At 39.6% G+C, this 18,877-nt stretch overlaps 1 protein-coding gene across 1 annotated transcript in view; it reads left to right on the top strand.

Moving 5' to 3' along the window:
• Positions 1-18,877, top strand: part of acbd6 (acyl-CoA binding domain containing 6) — a 69,104-nt gene that overhangs the window by 34,056 nt on the left and 16,171 nt on the right. The window contains exon 6 of the mRNA XM_066692099.1: positions 5,673-5,762. Coding sequence (XP_066548196.1) covers positions 5,673-5,762 — 90 coding nt within the window. The remainder of the gene's footprint in view (positions 1-5,672; positions 5,763-18,877) is intronic.

Genomic DNA, 18,877 nt, shown 5'->3' on the forward strand with positions numbered 1-18,877 from the left:
CTTGCACAGTATATACAGACACTGAGCAGCAGTACCCTGCATGCTTCTACATTTTGCGATTCCCAGACCGCTCCTCTCCCCTTTTGATGATTTAAAATCTACATCTATCTAAAATCTGCTCTGGATATTAAACCTTTACATCGCTGTGAAATGAATAGGCATTGTGTTGGTGTTCATGAAGATACATAATCAGGTGTCGATGGGTATTAATTTGACAAAATTAATTTGTAGCAAGCTTTCTGAGTGAAGGAGGCATTGTACTTTTCTTCTAAGCTGGTTTGTTTATGTATTGAAGACTTTTCTCATCTATTGCGACAACTTTAATAGTCTTTATGCAAATTACCTCTTCTGTCGTCTATGGATGTAGAAAAGATTGCAAATTAAGTTCCCATAAGTTTCCAGTAGAAATATTGAAGTGCGGAGTAGCAGTCAGGGCTTTGGACCCATGAGGAGGTGGGGGACTCTGCTGTTGTACCCTTGAGCAAGGTCCTTTACCCGGAATTCTCCAGTAAAAACCCATCTGTATAAATGGGTCATTGTATGTTAAAAGAATAGGGTATATTGTAACAACTGTAAGTCTAATAAGAAATATATTAATACAAATATCACTTCAGAGGTAGACAGACGCAAACTAGCTGTCAAACAAGTGTTGTGTCCTCTGAGCACTTCTTAGATTCAGATGTTGAAGTTAATCTGGCCTGCATGAAAGCAATTAACTATCCTAATGCACAAGCAAAGCTTTTTTCTTGGGCTGTTCCCAGTCAAGAATCACAAACAAAGCCAACAGTCTCAACAATAATGACCTGGATGATAACCTACATTTTGAAGATATTTCATCCCAAAATAATCTCATGAATAATTTGTGAAGACATAAATGACAATGTATTTTCAACAAGTGAAGGGTGTCTGGCAAAGTGAGACTCATGGTAACTCCAAAATACAAATGAAAATATATGTAAAAGAAATGGAGGCTCTTTCTGATTGTCTATATATCCATCAGTCTTTCTGTGTACATCATGTGTTAAAGTAGTTGTAACATTCATTTTAATAATGTTTTTGGCGTGTATTTTGTGGACAGTGTTCAGTACACTTCGATGAATATGAATTCTCACCCATTTTATCAATACCATGTTTGGATAATTGTAATGTTCTTTCACGAATTGCATTTATATTGACATATATATTTATATAACTTCACTTATTTATTTCTCCACTGAGGAAACTATTCTTGAGAGAAAATAAGAAACGGACAAGCCTATATGTATTGATCCGTCTGTTTTTTTTCTGACGCGGGAAGTTTTATTAGGTTATTTTTTGAGACAGAGTTACTGTAGATGTTTGACAGTTTATTTAACATATAACCTAAAATTTGAATACTTCTTCCATTTCCAAATTCATGATCATCGAGTACTGAGACCAGAAGAGAGAAGACGTGTTGGGAGTTGTTGAGCGGCGGGGGTAGGAGGCATTCAAGGAAGGGACATGTCAAAGAGTGCAGGCATCCTATTAGTCCTCTGACTCCAGTAATATATGTCCGAGGCATCTCAACCCCCCCCCCCCCCCCCCCAGCCATTTTGGCGTGGGTGGGAATCTGTTGCTTTAATCCCAAACTTTTGCAGTGACTTCTATACCTCTAGATGCTGCTGTAGGAACTGCAGTATTCATGTGTCATATTTCAGTTGAAATTTCCTCTCAGACTGCTACATGTATCTACTCAGGGCTGGCTTGCTCCTTTTTATTGTGTATTTTTCTTCTCCCGTTACTCCTGGTCACGGATCTGCTGCTCAACTAAATTGCTCTCTCCTCAGACTCTGGGTTTGTGTTCAATATCAGTTGTTTTCCATCAGAACAAATTACTGTCCCCTTCAGTGTCAACACAAAGCCTGGGAAACAGAGGACTGAAGTGGAAATTAAGTAGAGGTCAATTCAAGATGGCAGGTTTTCCTTATCCAATGAGTGAGGCCTTCTTTAACCAAGTTGCAATACAGTTCTACAGAAAGGGTGTGATGATGTTTTTCAATCTGCCAGATGGTGGTTAAATGATTTCTCTCCCTTTGCTCTAACAAGATCTTCTGGGTCTCCGAGCCCTTACAGGGTAAATCAAGACAAAAAAAACCATACCTACCGCGCTGCTCTGATTGTATTTCATTACTAATCAATACTAGTGCTCTGGAGTCCTGAGGGTCAGGGTGCCATCCCAAGTGGGGGGACACTGCTATTTTATCCAATGGCAATGTTATTTACCAGGATTGCCCTGGATAAGCGTGTCTGATATAGAAATACACTCACCTAAAGGATTATTAGGAACACCATACTAATACTGTGTTTGACCCCCTTTCGCCTTCAGAACTGCCTTAATTCTACGTGGCATTGATTCAACAAGGTGCTGAAAGCATTCTTTAGAAATGTTGGCCCATATTGATAGGATAGCATCTTGCAGTTGATGGAGATTTGTGGGATGCACATCCAGGGCACGAAGCTCCCGTTCCACCACATCCCAAAGATGCTCTATTGGGTTGAGATCTGGTGACTGTGGGGGCCAGTTTAGTACAGTGAACTCATTGTCATGTTCAAGAAACCAATTTGAAATGATTCGACCTTTGTGAGATGGTGCATTATCCTGCTGGAAGTAGCCATCAGAGGATGGGTACATGGTGGTCATAAAGGGATGGACATGGTCAGAAACAATGCTCAGGTAGGCCGTGGCATTTAAACGATGCCCAATTGGCACTAAGGGGCCTAAAGTGTGCCAAGAAAACATCCCCCACACCATTACACCACCACCACCAGCCTGCGCAGTGGTAACAAGGCATGATGGATCCATGTTCTCATTCTGTTTACGCCAAATTCTGACTCTACCACCTGAATGTCTCAACAGAAATCGAGACTCATCAGACCAGGCAACATTTTTCCAGTTTTCAACTGTCCAATTTTGGTGAGCTTGTGCAAATTGTAGCCTCTTTTTCCTATTTGTAGTGGAGATGAGTGGTACCCGGTGGGGTCTTCTGCTGTTGTAGCCCATCCGCCTCAAGGTTGTACGTGTTGTGGCTTCACAAATGCTTTGCTGCATACCTCGGTTGTAACGAGTGGTTATTTCAGTCAAAGTTGCTCTTCTATCAGCTTGAATCAGTCGGCCCATTCTCCTTTGACCTCTAGCATCAACAAGGCATTTTTGCCCACAGGACTGCCGCATACTGGATGTTTTTCCCTTTTCACACCATTCTTTGTAAACCCTAGAAATGGTTGTGCGTGAAAATCCCAGTTACTGAGCAGATTGTGAAATACTCAGACCGACCCGTCTGGCACCAACAACCATGCCACGCTCAAAATTGATAAAATCGCCTTTCTTTCCCATTCAGACATTCAGTTTGGAGTTCAGGAGATTGTCTTGACCAGGACCACACCCCTAAATGCATTGAAGCAACTGCCATGTGATTGGTTGGTTAGATAATTGCATTAATGAGAAATTGAACAGGTGTTCCTAATAATCCTTTAGGTGAGTGTATATGGCATTAATACTTTTTCGTATTAGTATTTTCCAAAACACCCTTTGAAATGCTCTAATATCAACATACCAAATTGGTTAGTCTTTTAAGAGCCATGCCTTGAGATGCACTGAGAGCATGAACTGATGTCCTGCCTAAAATAGCATCATGTACCCACTGTACTGTCGGTATGTACATCTTTGTAGTTGGGGTCGGCCACTTGGTGCACTTAGTGATAACAGAATAAATATATAAACATTTAAAAAAAAAGATACAGCCTAACGTATATAATCTTTAAATATATATATACACAAACACAAGGATCTCCGATTCCCTGCTAAACTATGTGCCCTTGGCCTCTAATGCATATCAATTTAAACTTGCAGCAGCGTGATCAATATGATTAGGCAATAGAAAATGACTCAAGAGATGCCTTGATTTAATTGGCCGCATTGAAAAATGACGTCTCGGCCTGATTTCAGAGCTCCAGAGTTGCAGCGGAGGGATGGGGCTCTTTCATTTTCTTAGCAGAGCCCCATCGATCATCGCTGGGCCTGTAGGCCTCGGCAATTTGTTCCAGGGTGCACGGCCTGCCACGACAGAGGAGCGCTCATCCTGTCATCACATCGTTAAATAGTCGGCATCCTCAGGCTCTGAGTTCTAAATTGATGTGCATAATTTATTGGGCTTAAGCAGAAACCTATTGTGAAGTTAACTTCGCCGGGCCATGAATAACAAAGTTGAATAAGTGCATCAGTGTTGGCCATCGGGTCATGTCCTCTGACTGTAAATCAGGGTCAGTGTTGCCTACATATTTAAGTTTTATTTGCCCTAGATTACGATTGATTTATAAGTGCAGGAGGAAACATTGAGTTCATCGCTGATCTGCCATTCTCTTCATGATGTTGAGGTGGGCCTTCAATCTGCAGGATGAAGCTTGGGAGAGACTGATACATATCTGCCCCTTATATTCTACAGAAGAGAACCAATCTGAATGCTCATTTTGTGCAGCCCTAAGTCAGAGATGTAGGCTAGTTCTAGTGATGCACCTTCTAAAACTTCAAAATAATCCTTAGGTTTCTTAATATTAGTCCTCCAAAATGGCTAGCAGTACAATTTCATAATCTTTTCGCAAGTTAATACCTGACCACAGGTATGTGGAGCAATAGCTAAGCAATAGTTGAGGTTTAAACTATTCTTAAGAACATAAGTAGAGCCATCAATATCTTAAGAACATAAGAAAGTTTACAATCGAAAGGAGGCCATTCGCCCCATCATGCTTGTTTGGTGTCCATTAATAACTAAGTGATCCAAGGATCCTATCCAGTCTATTTTTGAATGTTCCCAAATTCTCAGCTTCAGCCATATCGCTGGGGAGTTTGTTCCAGATTGTGATGACACGCTGTGTGAAGAAATGTCTCCTGTTTTCTGTAATGCCTTGAAGCCCAATTTCCATTTGTGTCACCAGGTGCGTGTGTCCCTGCTGATCTGGAAAAGCTCCTCTGGTTTGATCATGATCAAGTCTTTCATGATTTTGAAGACTTGAATCAAGTCACCACGTAGTCTCCTCTGTTCCAGGGTGAAAAGGTTCAGTCTCTCAGTAGGACATTCCCTTCAGACCTGGAATAAGTCTGGTTGCTCTCCTCTAAACTGCCTCTACAGCAGCGATATCTTTCTTGAAGTGTGGAGCCCAGAACTGTACCCAGATGAGGTCTAACTAACGCATTGTACAGTCTGAACATTACTGCCTGTTTGCCTTTTTTATTGCTTCCCCACATTGTTTGGATGGAGAAAGTGAGGAGTCCATGTAGACTCCTAGGTCTTTCTCATGCGTTACTTCCTCTAGTTCTATTCCTCCCATAGTGTAATTATAGTGGACATTTTTGTTACCTGCATGTATTACCTTGCACTTGTCCACATTGAATTTCATCTGCCAGGTGTCGGCCCACAACTGAATATTATCTAATTCGCTTTGAATAGCCTGTGCTGCTGAGATTGGATCTGCTGAGCCACCTATTTTAGTATCATCTGCAAATTTGACAAGTTTGCTAACTATTCCAGAGTCCAGATCATTAATATAGATTAGAAAAAGCACAGGCCCTAATTCTGATCCCTGTGGATTTCCACTAACAACCTCACTCCAGTTAGAAGCAACTGTCCTTGATTGTCCTTAATTTGTTTTTTCAGGGGAGAGCGCTGTTGCACTGGGCATGTGATCGAGGACACAAGGACCTGGTGTCTGTGCTTCTGCAGAACAGCGCCGACATCAACAGCCAGGTGAGCACCAGAGCACTTTTACATGTCATCCGAGGTCAAAGGGGGCCAAGTGAACAGGAAGCCGAGATTAAGAAGGGGAAACCCTCAGTGTGCTATTGGATTATACTGGGAAGCGAGAAGTATGTAAACCAGATGCAAACATACCACAATGTGCAATTGGCAGAGTCAATTTTTTTTCAAATGTTTTTTTTCAAAGGCTACCAGGAGTAAATATGCTAATGAGATTAGTCCGCAAATGCAAATTGCAAAATCTGTGGAGACACCTTTGCGAGGTAGGCTGTGCAGGGGCTTTGCCACATTGATCATATTAATTGGCGCTATCTGACTTGCGGCTGGTGGTGTGAATAGCCTACATCACTACTCAACCCTTGTGTGCTTCAGAGCTGAAACAAAAGTGTTGGTCTGCCTCGCCGGTGCATGAAATAAGCCAAATTATTGTACAATTACTTTGTTGAAACTTTCTTTTCCGTTGTAATCCTCTTAGGAAAAACATGTTAGTAATGTAACATTTGCATTAGATCATTTGAGTAGCTTATAGAACCCAGTGTCTGACCCTTTAAGTCTGACTTTCTCTCTGTTACTGCTTTTTGTAAGATATATGGTCACCACACAGTGCTCCCTGTTGTGAGAGATCTTCAAGTTATCCTTTAATCCGTGAGGGAATGAATGATCTTGTCACTTCACAATAACTGCATATGCAGCATTCACTGTGCACAATACAGTAGCTTTATTTTCAATGTATTGCACCATACTGAAGTTTGACATCAATGTTGAAGATGAGTTATTTTCTTTTGATCCTTGTGATCTTACCTTCTTGTCTGTCTCTTTATTATGATGATGATTATGGTTATTATTTAGCACAAGCCTGTATCGTATCAAATTAACTATCACTCATTTTAATCTGTTTGGTTTCATAGTGCAGTGTCTGTAGAAAATTATTTACATTGAAATGCAGTATAGGTATTCCATTTGTATGCTGTATGTTAACTAACGTGTACTTGTAGTGTGTTTAACTGTTCAAGGGACAGCATGAAATGATGGCATGGCATTACATTTGCCTTTTATTACATGCTTTAAATAATTATTTAACTGATGCAATTGCAGTCATTGCAGATGGCAGTACCTTTAACACAGCTCATTTAAATATTTTTCAAACCTAGCTGGCACAATCTCTACCCTGTTTTTAACAGGAATGCAAAGATTTAAATAGTGAAAGCGTTAGCTGAATAGTCTACTGGTGTCCTATAAACAGTTGTCTGGGACATTGAAAGGTGATGACCCGTTTGATGTCTTCTTTCTTTTTTAACATCACAACAACATTTCTTACTTCAAGCAGCTGTTGGAAACAGAGCTTTCCCAATAAACACTTAACGACATCCATTTGATTTTGAAATGGAGCTAAATCCCACAAGGTTTAAATAACTATAAGCAGGTAGATTTTGAACCCTGATATCCAGCCTAGATGTTGCTTTTGGCTTGGTCTTAAGCTGAGCGTTGCATTGAGAAATTAATGTGGTGTGGGGATTTCTAGTGCTAAAAGGTAAGACAAAGCATTGTAAAGTAATCATTCAAATCGACCGCATTATACAACCATATCATTATAATTTAGTGCTGTTGTTTTTTTGTAGTTTTTTTTTAAATTGTCTGTTGATGGATTTAGCAGCCATAGACTATTACTGTGTATCATTAAATTGACAACCAGAATATTGTAATCCCTACTGCTATCTGTATAGACCTGTTCTTTTTTAAAAGTAAATCTTGCTTTTTAAAAATTGTCGGACAGAAATCAAAACACTGCAATAATGAGGCATTTGAACCTCTGTCTGTTGCTGGAAGAAAGACGACATGGGACACACTGATGTCATGTCACTGGGTGTTATTCAGCCACTCAATCCACTCAAAGAATCCCCAAAACATAATGTTTACCACCACCGACAACTTAAATGTGTGGAACGAGGATCTTAATTATTTGCAGTGAAATTAACCTTTGTCAGAAGTGTGACCCTTTCTTCTATTACCTGAAGTACATTCTCTTAATGTTCTGATTTATTATTGTGTTATGTAGCCAACGATTTTATTATAATTTATTTTAAATTAATTTTGGCTTATTTGATCTTTATCACTAGCTATGAGTGAGACATATTTTGGACTGGCTGTAAATTGTGCTCACCTATTGGCTACACTTACCTGAATCCTGTTGTGCTTTAAGATGAGCATGATAAATATACAGCCTGGACTGGTATGTGTTTTTTTACCCTCAAGACATTCCAGTTTTGGGCCACAGACAAGTGTTTAATCTTAGTAGATTCAGATACCTGCAGAGCTTTACATAATTGGTATGCAGGTTCACATGCAGCCCAACAAGGTCAACAAACACCGACCACATTTAAACTTCAGGGTGCAAGTGCACACCAGTAAGAAAAAGAGAGAACCCCTGGGACAACTGAAACGACCAGCTGAAGAGATGCATTCAGCCATGTTTCTGACTTTACACGTGCTTTGTAGATACTTTGTAAGAATTCAATAATAATTTATTTTATAGCTATAGGTAGGCGAAGAAGAGTTATATATATTTTTACATTTCAAAAAGGCAATAATCAACTTAATAAATGTCCAAAACCAGTTGTGAGCTACTTTCTTATTGGTCTTCAGAGCTGAAACTTCTTCATCTGCCTTATAGTTTCTCACATAGATTTGCACTTGTTTCATATAAATGCTTAATGTGGTTTCAAATTGAGTGCATACTTTTGACTACGACTATGTTAATGTTTAAAATTGTTCTTATGATGGTTGGGTGCTGTCTGTATTTGCAGTTTATCCTGCATTTAATCACAAAGGTAATATTTCTCAACTGAACATGTAGCCTGTTCTTTTATTTTTTTGTTGTTTTTAAGCCCTATCCTGAAAAACGCTAACTTTGTGAAATGTAGACAGTCGCATCGTGCCGTGAAATTGCCAGCCAGCGTAAATACCTTGTGTCCTTTGTATGGGATGCAGGAAGGTCACTGTGCATTGTGGGAACTGCATGTAATAATCTGAGCTGACCCTACCAACTGCTGTTGAATAAAGATAAAAGTGATTTATTTTTAATTTGTTGATTAAAAAAAAAAAATCGGAGACGATTGTTAGAATTAATCTGCTGATTGTCTACTTGACTGTCAAGGACCCAGCTGCAGGGAACATTGGTATAGTCCACAGTAGTTTATGGTGTATGAGTCTACGGTGTGTATTTTTTGCCTTCGGAAAATGTACAAGCTATTACGGTCGTAGAACCAAATGCTGTCATGTGTCATGCACATAGATCGTTTTTGTTTGTACTTTCGATCTATGCTTGCTTGGTGCCAATAGGATGCCCTAAGAATTTTGAAAAATAAGTGTATGTACAAAACACTGGTTTGAGAGGGTGATTTGCTTGGTTTCGCTATAAATTTAATTTAATCCAGACCAGCAACTCAAAAGTTGAACTATAGTTGCAATTACCTTTGTAATGTTAAATGGAGATTTTACAGTGCCATTCATTTCCAATTCACTGTGCTATTCTCCATTCTTACTCTATTTACTCTTTGCCTTACCATGATAATTCAGTCATTGATCATGGAAAATGTGTTTAGCTCCTCTAGACAGGCATTGCCACAGATCACACAATGATATTTAACATTGTTTAAAGTTGTTTTACACTTGATGGCATATCACATTCTTCTCATTCAAGGGGCACTGCCTGTAATGTTTGCAGCTTTGAGAGAAGTATTCAATTCCTCTGGTTAATCAGCTAAGCTGACCAAATAAATTGGAGCAATACCCCTATTCGTCAAGGTAAGACCTTCTCATCACAGCTCCCACCTCTTACCCTCGATTTACCTCAGTCTGATCCCTCTTGAACAGTTCAGAAATATCCCCTGCAAAGACTGAGAAGATCACAGACAACTTCAACCAAATTGATCGCAGTGTGATTAAATGTTCTTGCCTTGATGATGGACAGGGGAGAGGACATGGTTAAAAGTATAAACGCAAAGGCAGTTGAAACCAGTGTGGCTGGGAAGTGTAAGTCAAAGGCTGCAAAATGGTAATTATGAAATACAGGGTCATTATGAAATTAGCTGAGTATTCATTAAATGGTTTTGTGAAAACTACACAGGGGAACGATTAAATGTCATACTCCCGTTTGCCAGCAGCCTCACACTACCCTTTTGAAGACTGCACAGCTTTACACAGGTGTGCAGATGCAAGCCAGCAAAGGAAAAAAGTTGTGGCCACACTCTGCAACATGAAGAGGACCAATGTAGAGTGGAGGAACTGCTGATGTTTTATTATTGTAATTATTGTGTCAACAAAGACCATTGATGAGTGGAGGGCTTCTAAGTGATGCACCAGGTAAGAGCCTCTGCCAGCATGTAGGATAACCCTGGACTGGGTGAAAGTGTCACTTCGGAGCTATGCTATTGGCAGCTTAAATAATGGACTGCTTACCTCATGGCACAGCTGCCGCTCCCGGTGGCTTCTCCGCCATCTGAACTCCTGATTGCGTGACTGTGGGCGCTCTGAGCATGCAGGGGGACAAATAGCGGCATGTATGTATTCAAAGCATTTTGCACATCAGCAACAAAAGCGCTGAATAAATAGTTATTATATTTATTAGTACTACTATTACATCCAATCTGCATAACAGTTTAACTGAAACTCAAACCATCCCTAGGATTATTTTCTGAAGGCAAATGTGCATGGCAAGCTACAAGTGTGCATTAATCATTTATTTTGCACGGATCTAATGTAAAAATAATATAATTTGATGATATGAATAAACTATGAATATTATGCTGCTGTTGAGTAACAGAACAGAAAAAAGATAATGCCCTGTTCTTTGCTCCTCACAGGCCCATGACGTCAGACTCTGGGTAGCAGGCAGCCTGGTGCATCAGCAGCAGTCTTCCTCTGTCGTCTTGTGTCTTTCTTGGGCTGTAGACTTCTAAAGTTTTTAATACAACCAATCATCTTTGAATTTGAACACATCTATTCTATAAGCTTAGATCATATGTCACCATGGACCCCTTAGACTAGTTGATTTGTTGAGTTCAGAAAATGGGACCCTTTCTGCCCATGCCTCAGGCCATAAGCACAAGAACTCAGAACTCTGTGATCCCCATCTGTTTATATGAGTGCATACCATACTAGGGTATGAAATGGATTAACGACAGACAGTGAGGATACACAGGCCTAGGGGGAGAGACTGTCTCCCATGTTTCAGAAACATGTGGTACCCTAGCATATCTTCCCAAATGAAAGCCCATATCATCTCTGTCTTCCTGAAGAACCTCAGAGTCTCAGCAGTGATTCCAAATGTTCACAGCACGAAAAAAACAAAAATCTCTGCTTTAACAGCATCCTCGGACACAGTGCTCCACTATTTCTGAAGACGTCCTTCTCCTTTCTCTTCAGAATTTGTTTTGCTTTCTGTGACCTGCATTCGGAGCAGGAACGTTGTTTATCCTTTTAACCCTAGTGGAAATTGTGTCCACAGTGTCTCAGCGCCAGCGCGGTGTGTACCAGTGCCACGTGTTCCCTGAGTGGTGATATCTACTACTGCCTCAGGCCCTGGTGGGAAAAGTCTACTGAGCTGCATTCAGTAGCCGTTTGGTCATTTGGGTCTCCTGTTACACCCTCCCTGTGGGCATTCACACCTCAAAATGTCCTGTCTTGCCTTTTCTCCATGTACAGCTGCCTCCCATTGGGTGGTCAGACGTGGAAGACAAATCCCCAATTAACTTACTCAATTGAGTGCAGTAGGCCATTCGAAGTTGTTTTCTTTTCTGGAACAATGCCAATCAGAGTCTCTGATGCTTTTTACACAGGGTCAGACTTGTCTTAGACTTGGTTAGGGATTAAAAAAACAGAATGGGTTCAAGTGTTTAGACTGGTTGAAATGCAATTTGAAAAGTGTTGAACTGGTCATCCCTGTATGTTTCAACAAAGTTAAAAAGCTTTCCCATGGGATCTTTCTTTTTTTTTTTTTTTGTCTTCATTGAAGATATTTCTGAGTGTCATCATTTTTGGTTTTCATCTGCTGAACACCTCCTCTTCTCGATGTATTAATTTCCTTAATTTAATTTACTAATTTATTGATTTGTTTATGTATGTGTTAGGTTAGTTTTTTGCAATGATATCCCAAAGCCTCAGCATTCTGCAAAACTATCTCTACTGCCTAGCCTATATCATATAATTCATAAAATATATTCTACAAAAAAGCACAGCACTAATAACTAGGGAAGAAATATCACTGAAAGATGCAGTTAGGTTTGTCTGCTATCTTAGGGGCCACTACCATTAACTCCTTTGTTTTAAATTAAAAACTTTCTTTTTGTGGATATTCTTGTTTCTGGGGGGATGCTTTACAGTTATTTAAGTAATATATTCAGATTCTATGGAATGTATTGTATTAAGTGTTTGTCTGGCAGATGCAAAGAATGACGCACTTGTCAAATTAATGCATTGTCTTGAATGTCAATCTCAGTACTGTATACCTAATACTACATATGTGATTGCTGCTAAAATTAAACCCAGAGAAGTGCTGGAGTGACTCTGATCAAGCTGGACACTTGCAGTTGCTGGAACAATAAGATCAATCAATCAATCAAGCAATCAATTAAATTTGTATTTGTTATTGCGCCATTTGCAAGTTTGCCCCAGAGTGCTTGCAAATCCCTGCTGAGGGATTTAGCAGACTCTTACCTAAGGTGACCTACAGGTTTCTTGTTTTGTTTTTTAAACTCCCCCTCTGCCTCATATACACAACTGACAAGGGGTTACAACGTCACTACACAAATAATACATGGAGCCACTTGTAGTTCCAGATAATAACTAATGCATGTATTATAGTGGTAGCTTTTGATGGCAGAAACTTACTTGGTGCCCAAATGAGGAGTAATAAACAAACCTGTGAAGAAAGTGTCAGAATGAGACAAGTCTTGGTAGTTGTATTGGGTGAGAGCAAGAAAGGGATGATTTGCATAAAGACGGATACATAGAAAGAGAGACACAGTAAACTGGGTGTATGGGGGGGGGGGTGTCAGGCAGCTGCAATTGATATTGGCAGGTTGTAAATTCTCATTGGAGGGATGAATAATCTGCCCAGCAGCTCTCCTGCACCCCTGCCGCCAGCTCTTTATTTATTATTAAAAGAGCATGATCCATGAGGCTCTCTGCGAGGGTGAGCTCCAGTGCCGCTAATTCTAATTAATCCAGCCGCAGCGAGCCCAGCGCGGGGGGGAACTGGCGCTCACAGTCTATCGGATTGAAATTCATAACTTAATTGAGGTCAAAGTCCCGAAGCGGGGAGAACAAAAGTCTCTGGCTTGGGCCAGGTAGATCAATAGTCATAAATATCTGGCTGGGTTACATGCAGTACATTGTGACGGATTATGTAGGGTCACAAAGCGCGATATTTTTTGGGGAGGGGGGGGGGGATCAGATTTAGGGGCCTCAGTCGGCCGATGTGCATCGGAATCCGAAACGCCTTGTGCTGTCAGTTTAAACAGCCAGTGCAGAGTACTTGTAAGTTTTTACCATCTGAACATACACGATATGGCAGCTGTGGGCTGATAGTTGTGCTGCAGAACAGAATTCATTGATGGATACAAAGACATTCACCCCTGGTGTCACATGACCTTCAATAACATGTTTGATATCAGCTCCCTTGAAGTCAGTTTATCATTGAAATGACAGACAAGGTGACCAGGTTTTTCTTTTTCAATCCCAGCGCTCCCAGAGGCTTTCGGAGTTTGATTGGGACCAAGATTATGCCAAAGTAATTTGACAGTTTGATCAACAACATGGGAAAAAAACATTTTAGACTGCCACTTGACAAAATTGTGAATTTTGCCATAATCAGCTAAGAAAGATCAGGAATGTCCCTGTTCTTGGATTGTAACTAAATGTTCAGTAGAAATGTTTCTTTCCAACACTTGATCCCAGTTCCAGTAATGCCATTCATTTCAGACCTTGTCTTGTGTAAGCATGGTCAGGTGTTGTAAAGTAACACAAACTGATATATTGTGCTGCTGGCTGCAGGCTACAGACCAGACCCCAGCTTTTCTCAGTCCTTTTCTCACTGGGAGATTGTTTTTTTAGATTGACAAATGATGCAATTTTCATCTTAAATTTAAAGATACTGTAGGCTACTGGAAGCATGATTACTTATAGATTTACCAGATAAATACTCACATTGCAGGGCAGCTGAACTCGGTGCAAGCATGATTCTGCCTCATTCTGCACGAGTCTGATAAATAAGTGACTACCGTTAGAGCAACAGGTAATTTTGTTATTCTAATATTTTGGATTAGTCAGTCACACCTGGTGCCCCATATCAAATAATGCTAATAGTAAAATGTTGTGATCTAGATACTGATTTTGATTAAATGCATATTATTATTACAAATTATATTAATGACAGAGTGGGATTTGCCCTGATGTATTTTGCATCATTACCACTTAGTATATCTCAGAATTTGCCCTGATTTATTTAGTAATTTATCAGACATCATCTCCAAGGCGCTTGCTTTAAAAAACAAAACAATCTAGTACATAGAAATAAAATGACAAGGGTCACACCATCATAAAACAGCAGAGCGTGTGTTTGAGAGTGAGGTCACATGAGTGCAACACTGAGCCAGTAGTCTCATTGGGACATATCCACACTTTTTATGGTTTCATCTTTATGCTCTTCCAGCATGCATAAAAACAAATGTATGGTTTGTATTCCTGATGAAGAAATTAAGTGGTGATTATTAATTTTTACAAATATGTGACCCCCACCCCCAGCACCCACACACCCCCTCACTTTCTCTTTAGAATAGGTAACATTACAATCCTAATCAGAGGGCAAGCACCTTAAGTATAAACATTCCAGACAATGAAGTATACCTTTACAAATGTATCCATTCTTAATTTGGTGTTTGAAGCACTTTTGGCCAAGGGATGATGATATGATAACTCATGTGAATTAGTAGTACAGCTTCGACTCTTTCAGTAAGCTATGCCTCTTTAAACAATTCTTGCCAACTGATACTTGATCTATGACTTAATTATCAATGTAGTGATTGGATTTGGTTGTGGAACCTTTCTTATGCTCAGTAAAAGTAGTCCTTATCATTCATGGAGATTTACTAATTGATGAAAAGAAATGTAGTGTCCGTGCTTGTCTTGCAGAACTGTAAACTAAAATCATACAGATTGTTTTATGTAGAAGCAGGTGTTGTTGTATTAGTCCTGTTAAACAAGCTGATGTAGCAAATGTTATATCAGAAAATGTGCAATACTAAAATTGACTAATTGTGGAAATTATTTTTGCTACTGTAATTATGATGATTGACTATTATGATGATTATTTATTAGCAGATGTGCATACTTTCAGACAGAATGAGTGACATTATAAGCGACTTCATGTAGTAAAAGACAAGAAATAGAATTGACGATTTTTGTCCGAACTCTAGGGACATGAACTAGGAGGATGTGAAAGTGCTTTAAAGGTAATCTTCCATATTGTCCAGAAGGGGAGGGGTGAGGTGCAGATTTCAGGTACAGGTGGGGGTTGTAGAAATGGTTCCAGTGTGGGAAATAAAGTTGGTAGTCATCAGAGCATTTGCTGATGGATTTTGAAGCCAAACAAAGGCTGACTGGCAGTGAGCTGTCATTTTGACTCATGTAACTACCTCTGGGCAAGTTCGCACCAGTGTTGACTCTCCCCCAGGAACAAAGCAGCCTACTAAACATTTAAACTGCTAACCCCCCCACCCCCACCATCCCTCCACCTCCTCTAACATACATGCCTCTATTTAAAGATGAGAAAAAACATCTGATTTAAATTCTAGAGCAGGAACATTCTTACACGTTTCTCCCCGGCACAAGAGCCCATAACAAATGGCTCAGTCATAATAAATATCTATTGGAATTCGTCATAACTCGACTGCTTTGCGGTTTCCAGTAAAAAAAAATACAAAAAAAAAACAGAAGCGTTGGTCCGGCCGCCTGCTGCATAATAATGGCAGCTTTCCCCGATTGAATAGGAATAAATCTTAGCCTTGTGGCACCGCAGTATCATAAGGTTAGAGACCAGTTTTTCATTGCAGTCATTAATATAGATATTAAAGAAGCCTCACCCCTCTTCCCCTGTTTTAATAGTTCTATTGTCATAAGATAATTAATAACTCTTGCTTCTTGCAATTTCAACCCCCCTGCCCCCCCACCTTTTAACAGAGAGCTGAATGTTTCTTTTGCTGCCTCTGAAGTTAATTGCTTAGCCCCATTAAAGCATCGGCATGCTTATTTACCTTCAGTTTTAATTATGGCTGCGGAGGCAATCTCCAGTCTAGATCTTTGGTCTGGAAGCTGTGGTGAGGGTGGTGGACACAAGACGGATGAAGCCGCATCCACACATTTCCACAGGAGACATAACTGTAGTGTGTTCAAATCTAGTGTCTGTAGTTTGCAAGATGGGAGTCACATAGGGTAACGGTACCTAATAAGGTGTCCTGTAGCATGATATATTATGGCATTGTATTAGGAAATGCTGGTTATTTCCTGCAGGAGACAACATTGAAAAACTCGGTGCCACCAAGTCTATTTCGTTACTCTTTTGAATTGGGATTGCACATATGATATATGCATGATAATGTGGACTGTATCAAGAGTAGAATGTCATGAACCTGGTCAGTGGTCTGCTAGTGTAGAAATGTGTGTCTAGAACTTCAGAGCGTTCACATATATATAAATCAATAGTAACAAATAGTTAATAACGCGAGAAATAAAAAGTGTATTTTCCCAACCCAAAACCAGTTTATTCTCAAGCCCTGCAGTACCCTTGTGTTTGTATGTAGGTTTCAGCTGAGCTGTACATTACTCAATTGGAAATGTAATCAACCTCGCATTGCCTAATTGGACCTTTTTAATTACAGTCAGCTATTAAATGATTGGAGGTAGTTTATGTCAGGATTTAATTACGCTGGCCACCACAACACTCCTGTGGTCTTTAGACACCCGCTGTGCTGATTGGTGAAGGGTTCAGTTTCAAGTGTTACTAAGTTACTAATATGATGGAATTGAGCTGAATAATCATAGATACTTCCAAACTCCTACCAGCACATGAGGGCATCGGTGTCCTTTAAGAGGTGCGTTAGATAAGACAATTAGAAGAACATGAGATATAAGTATAACATATTTAGTAGATTTATGTATTTATATATTTAAAAGAAAATTGCCCTAGCAGCATACTTTTGTAATCTCTTTAACATAAATGCTAAGGGTGTAAAATCCGAGTTGATGACATCATTAATCACTATTCAGAAATAATTTGTTGTCTAACAAGTGAATGTTAAGTGAAGCCCAATTATAATAATCATAAATGATTATTTGTCATTTTGGTAAACAGACAGGTAGTTGTATCTATATAGACTCTGATTAGATTATTAGAATTGTCACTAGGTTTTTGGATTGAATTGCATAACCAGTGACCATATTGCTTGGAAATTGATTTGATAAGTCTTAATATGGATAAATGGATGTGATTTCAGGCAAGTTGTTATTCTCACCACAACAATTTCACCTATGAAAGTTCAGAGTTAGAGACATAGGGCTCAATGTCAGTTCACTTATTTGCAATGACTTCTGTCCTGGGAGCAGATCTACCCTGTGGGCAAATGTGACATATTCATTCTGATTGGTTCATTATGGAAGAAAGGCAGACCTTTATAAGGTAGGTGTGGCTATGTTTGAAATGTACATTTGCTTTTGACATTCAAACTGCAATGAGTTTAAGGGTAGATTTTGCCTTTGTGGACATTTATTTTCCTGTTGTAGTTGCATCAGTGTTGAGTTATCAGAGCAGAGCTTCTTGCTTGATTTTCTCACTACTGTCATTTCTGTCTGTACACTTACTGGAAGGAGGTTGTAAATCATTATTTTTCATAAAAACACAATTATCAACAAAAAACCTTCCATTTCCTGACTCGAATTAAACAGGTGCTGCAGTGTTTCATTGTGATGTGTTGTTTTCGGTTGTGAATTGCTGCTCTCAGATTTGCGGATCTCTCACTGCCAGATTGTCACATGCCGGGAGACAACAGTGGTATTTGCTGCCAAAATTGGGCTAGTTCTCTCAGTTTGATCAGATTCCCCCTGCAATTGCCATTATCAACCTTCTGTTTGTTGTCTGTGCTTTCAGTTGGCTGTGTCTCTCTCCCCTGAGCTTTTTACCTATACTAAGCTGGGAGAAATTCATTAAAACAATTAAAGGTAATTTATTTCCAGTAATTTACAACAGCTGTAGGGGAAAATAAAGAGGGTATTTAAACTTGTGTGCCCAGGGGGAATATTTATCTGAATTATGAGATAATATCACCACTCTCTGTGAGGGTGCACCTCATTGATTTCTATTTTATTTAATTTTATTTATTTATTTTGAATTTATTTTGTCTAATTCTTTTTCAGATCTTCTATCTCAAAGACTCAGCTTGCTGGTGTTCATTTTTTTCCCTGATACTTTTGCCCTCCTCTAAATTACTTAATGGATTCTAACGTGTCCCGGGGGAACCATAAAGAGAGAGCAGCTTTGAAGATATTCCCCGGGATCAGGGAGGGAGATTCAGGCCGGGGCTGGGGGTTACTTCTACGGTCCTTCCCCGGAGGCTTTGCACTGTAAAAGGTGCCAGGAAAGGTCTGGGCACAAAGATCAAATTATTTAGCAAAGCCAAGGAATTTATAAATGCAGGGCATTGCAGTGCAGGGAGCTGATCTAAGCATTTGTACCTCAGTTCAATGGCGAAAAGACTAGGCTTGTAAAAAATCAATCGGCTTGGTTAATCACCGAGTGTTCACAGGAGGGAGAGCTGGAATTGTGCTGCCTTCAGTTTCTTATCAATGTTGTGCACCCATTCATGTTGCTGCTGATTTTTTCACACCAGTCTGCAGGTTGTGTGGAATTTTGTTTTAAAGGTGATAGTTGGCCTCAGATTAACTGCTTTTATTGAATTGTTAGATAATTAACACATTCTACTATAATTATAACATATAATATTTCCTCATGGTCCTTGCTCTTAATGTTATGGGTTAAAGCTACATGAAAGTGTTAA

Source organism: Amia ocellicauda, chromosome 19, assembly GCF_036373705.1.
Source record: "Amia ocellicauda isolate fAmiCal2 chromosome 19, fAmiCal2.hap1, whole genome shotgun sequence".
NCBI classification, from domain to species: Eukaryota; Metazoa; Chordata; class Actinopteri; order Amiiformes; family Amiidae; genus Amia; species Amia ocellicauda.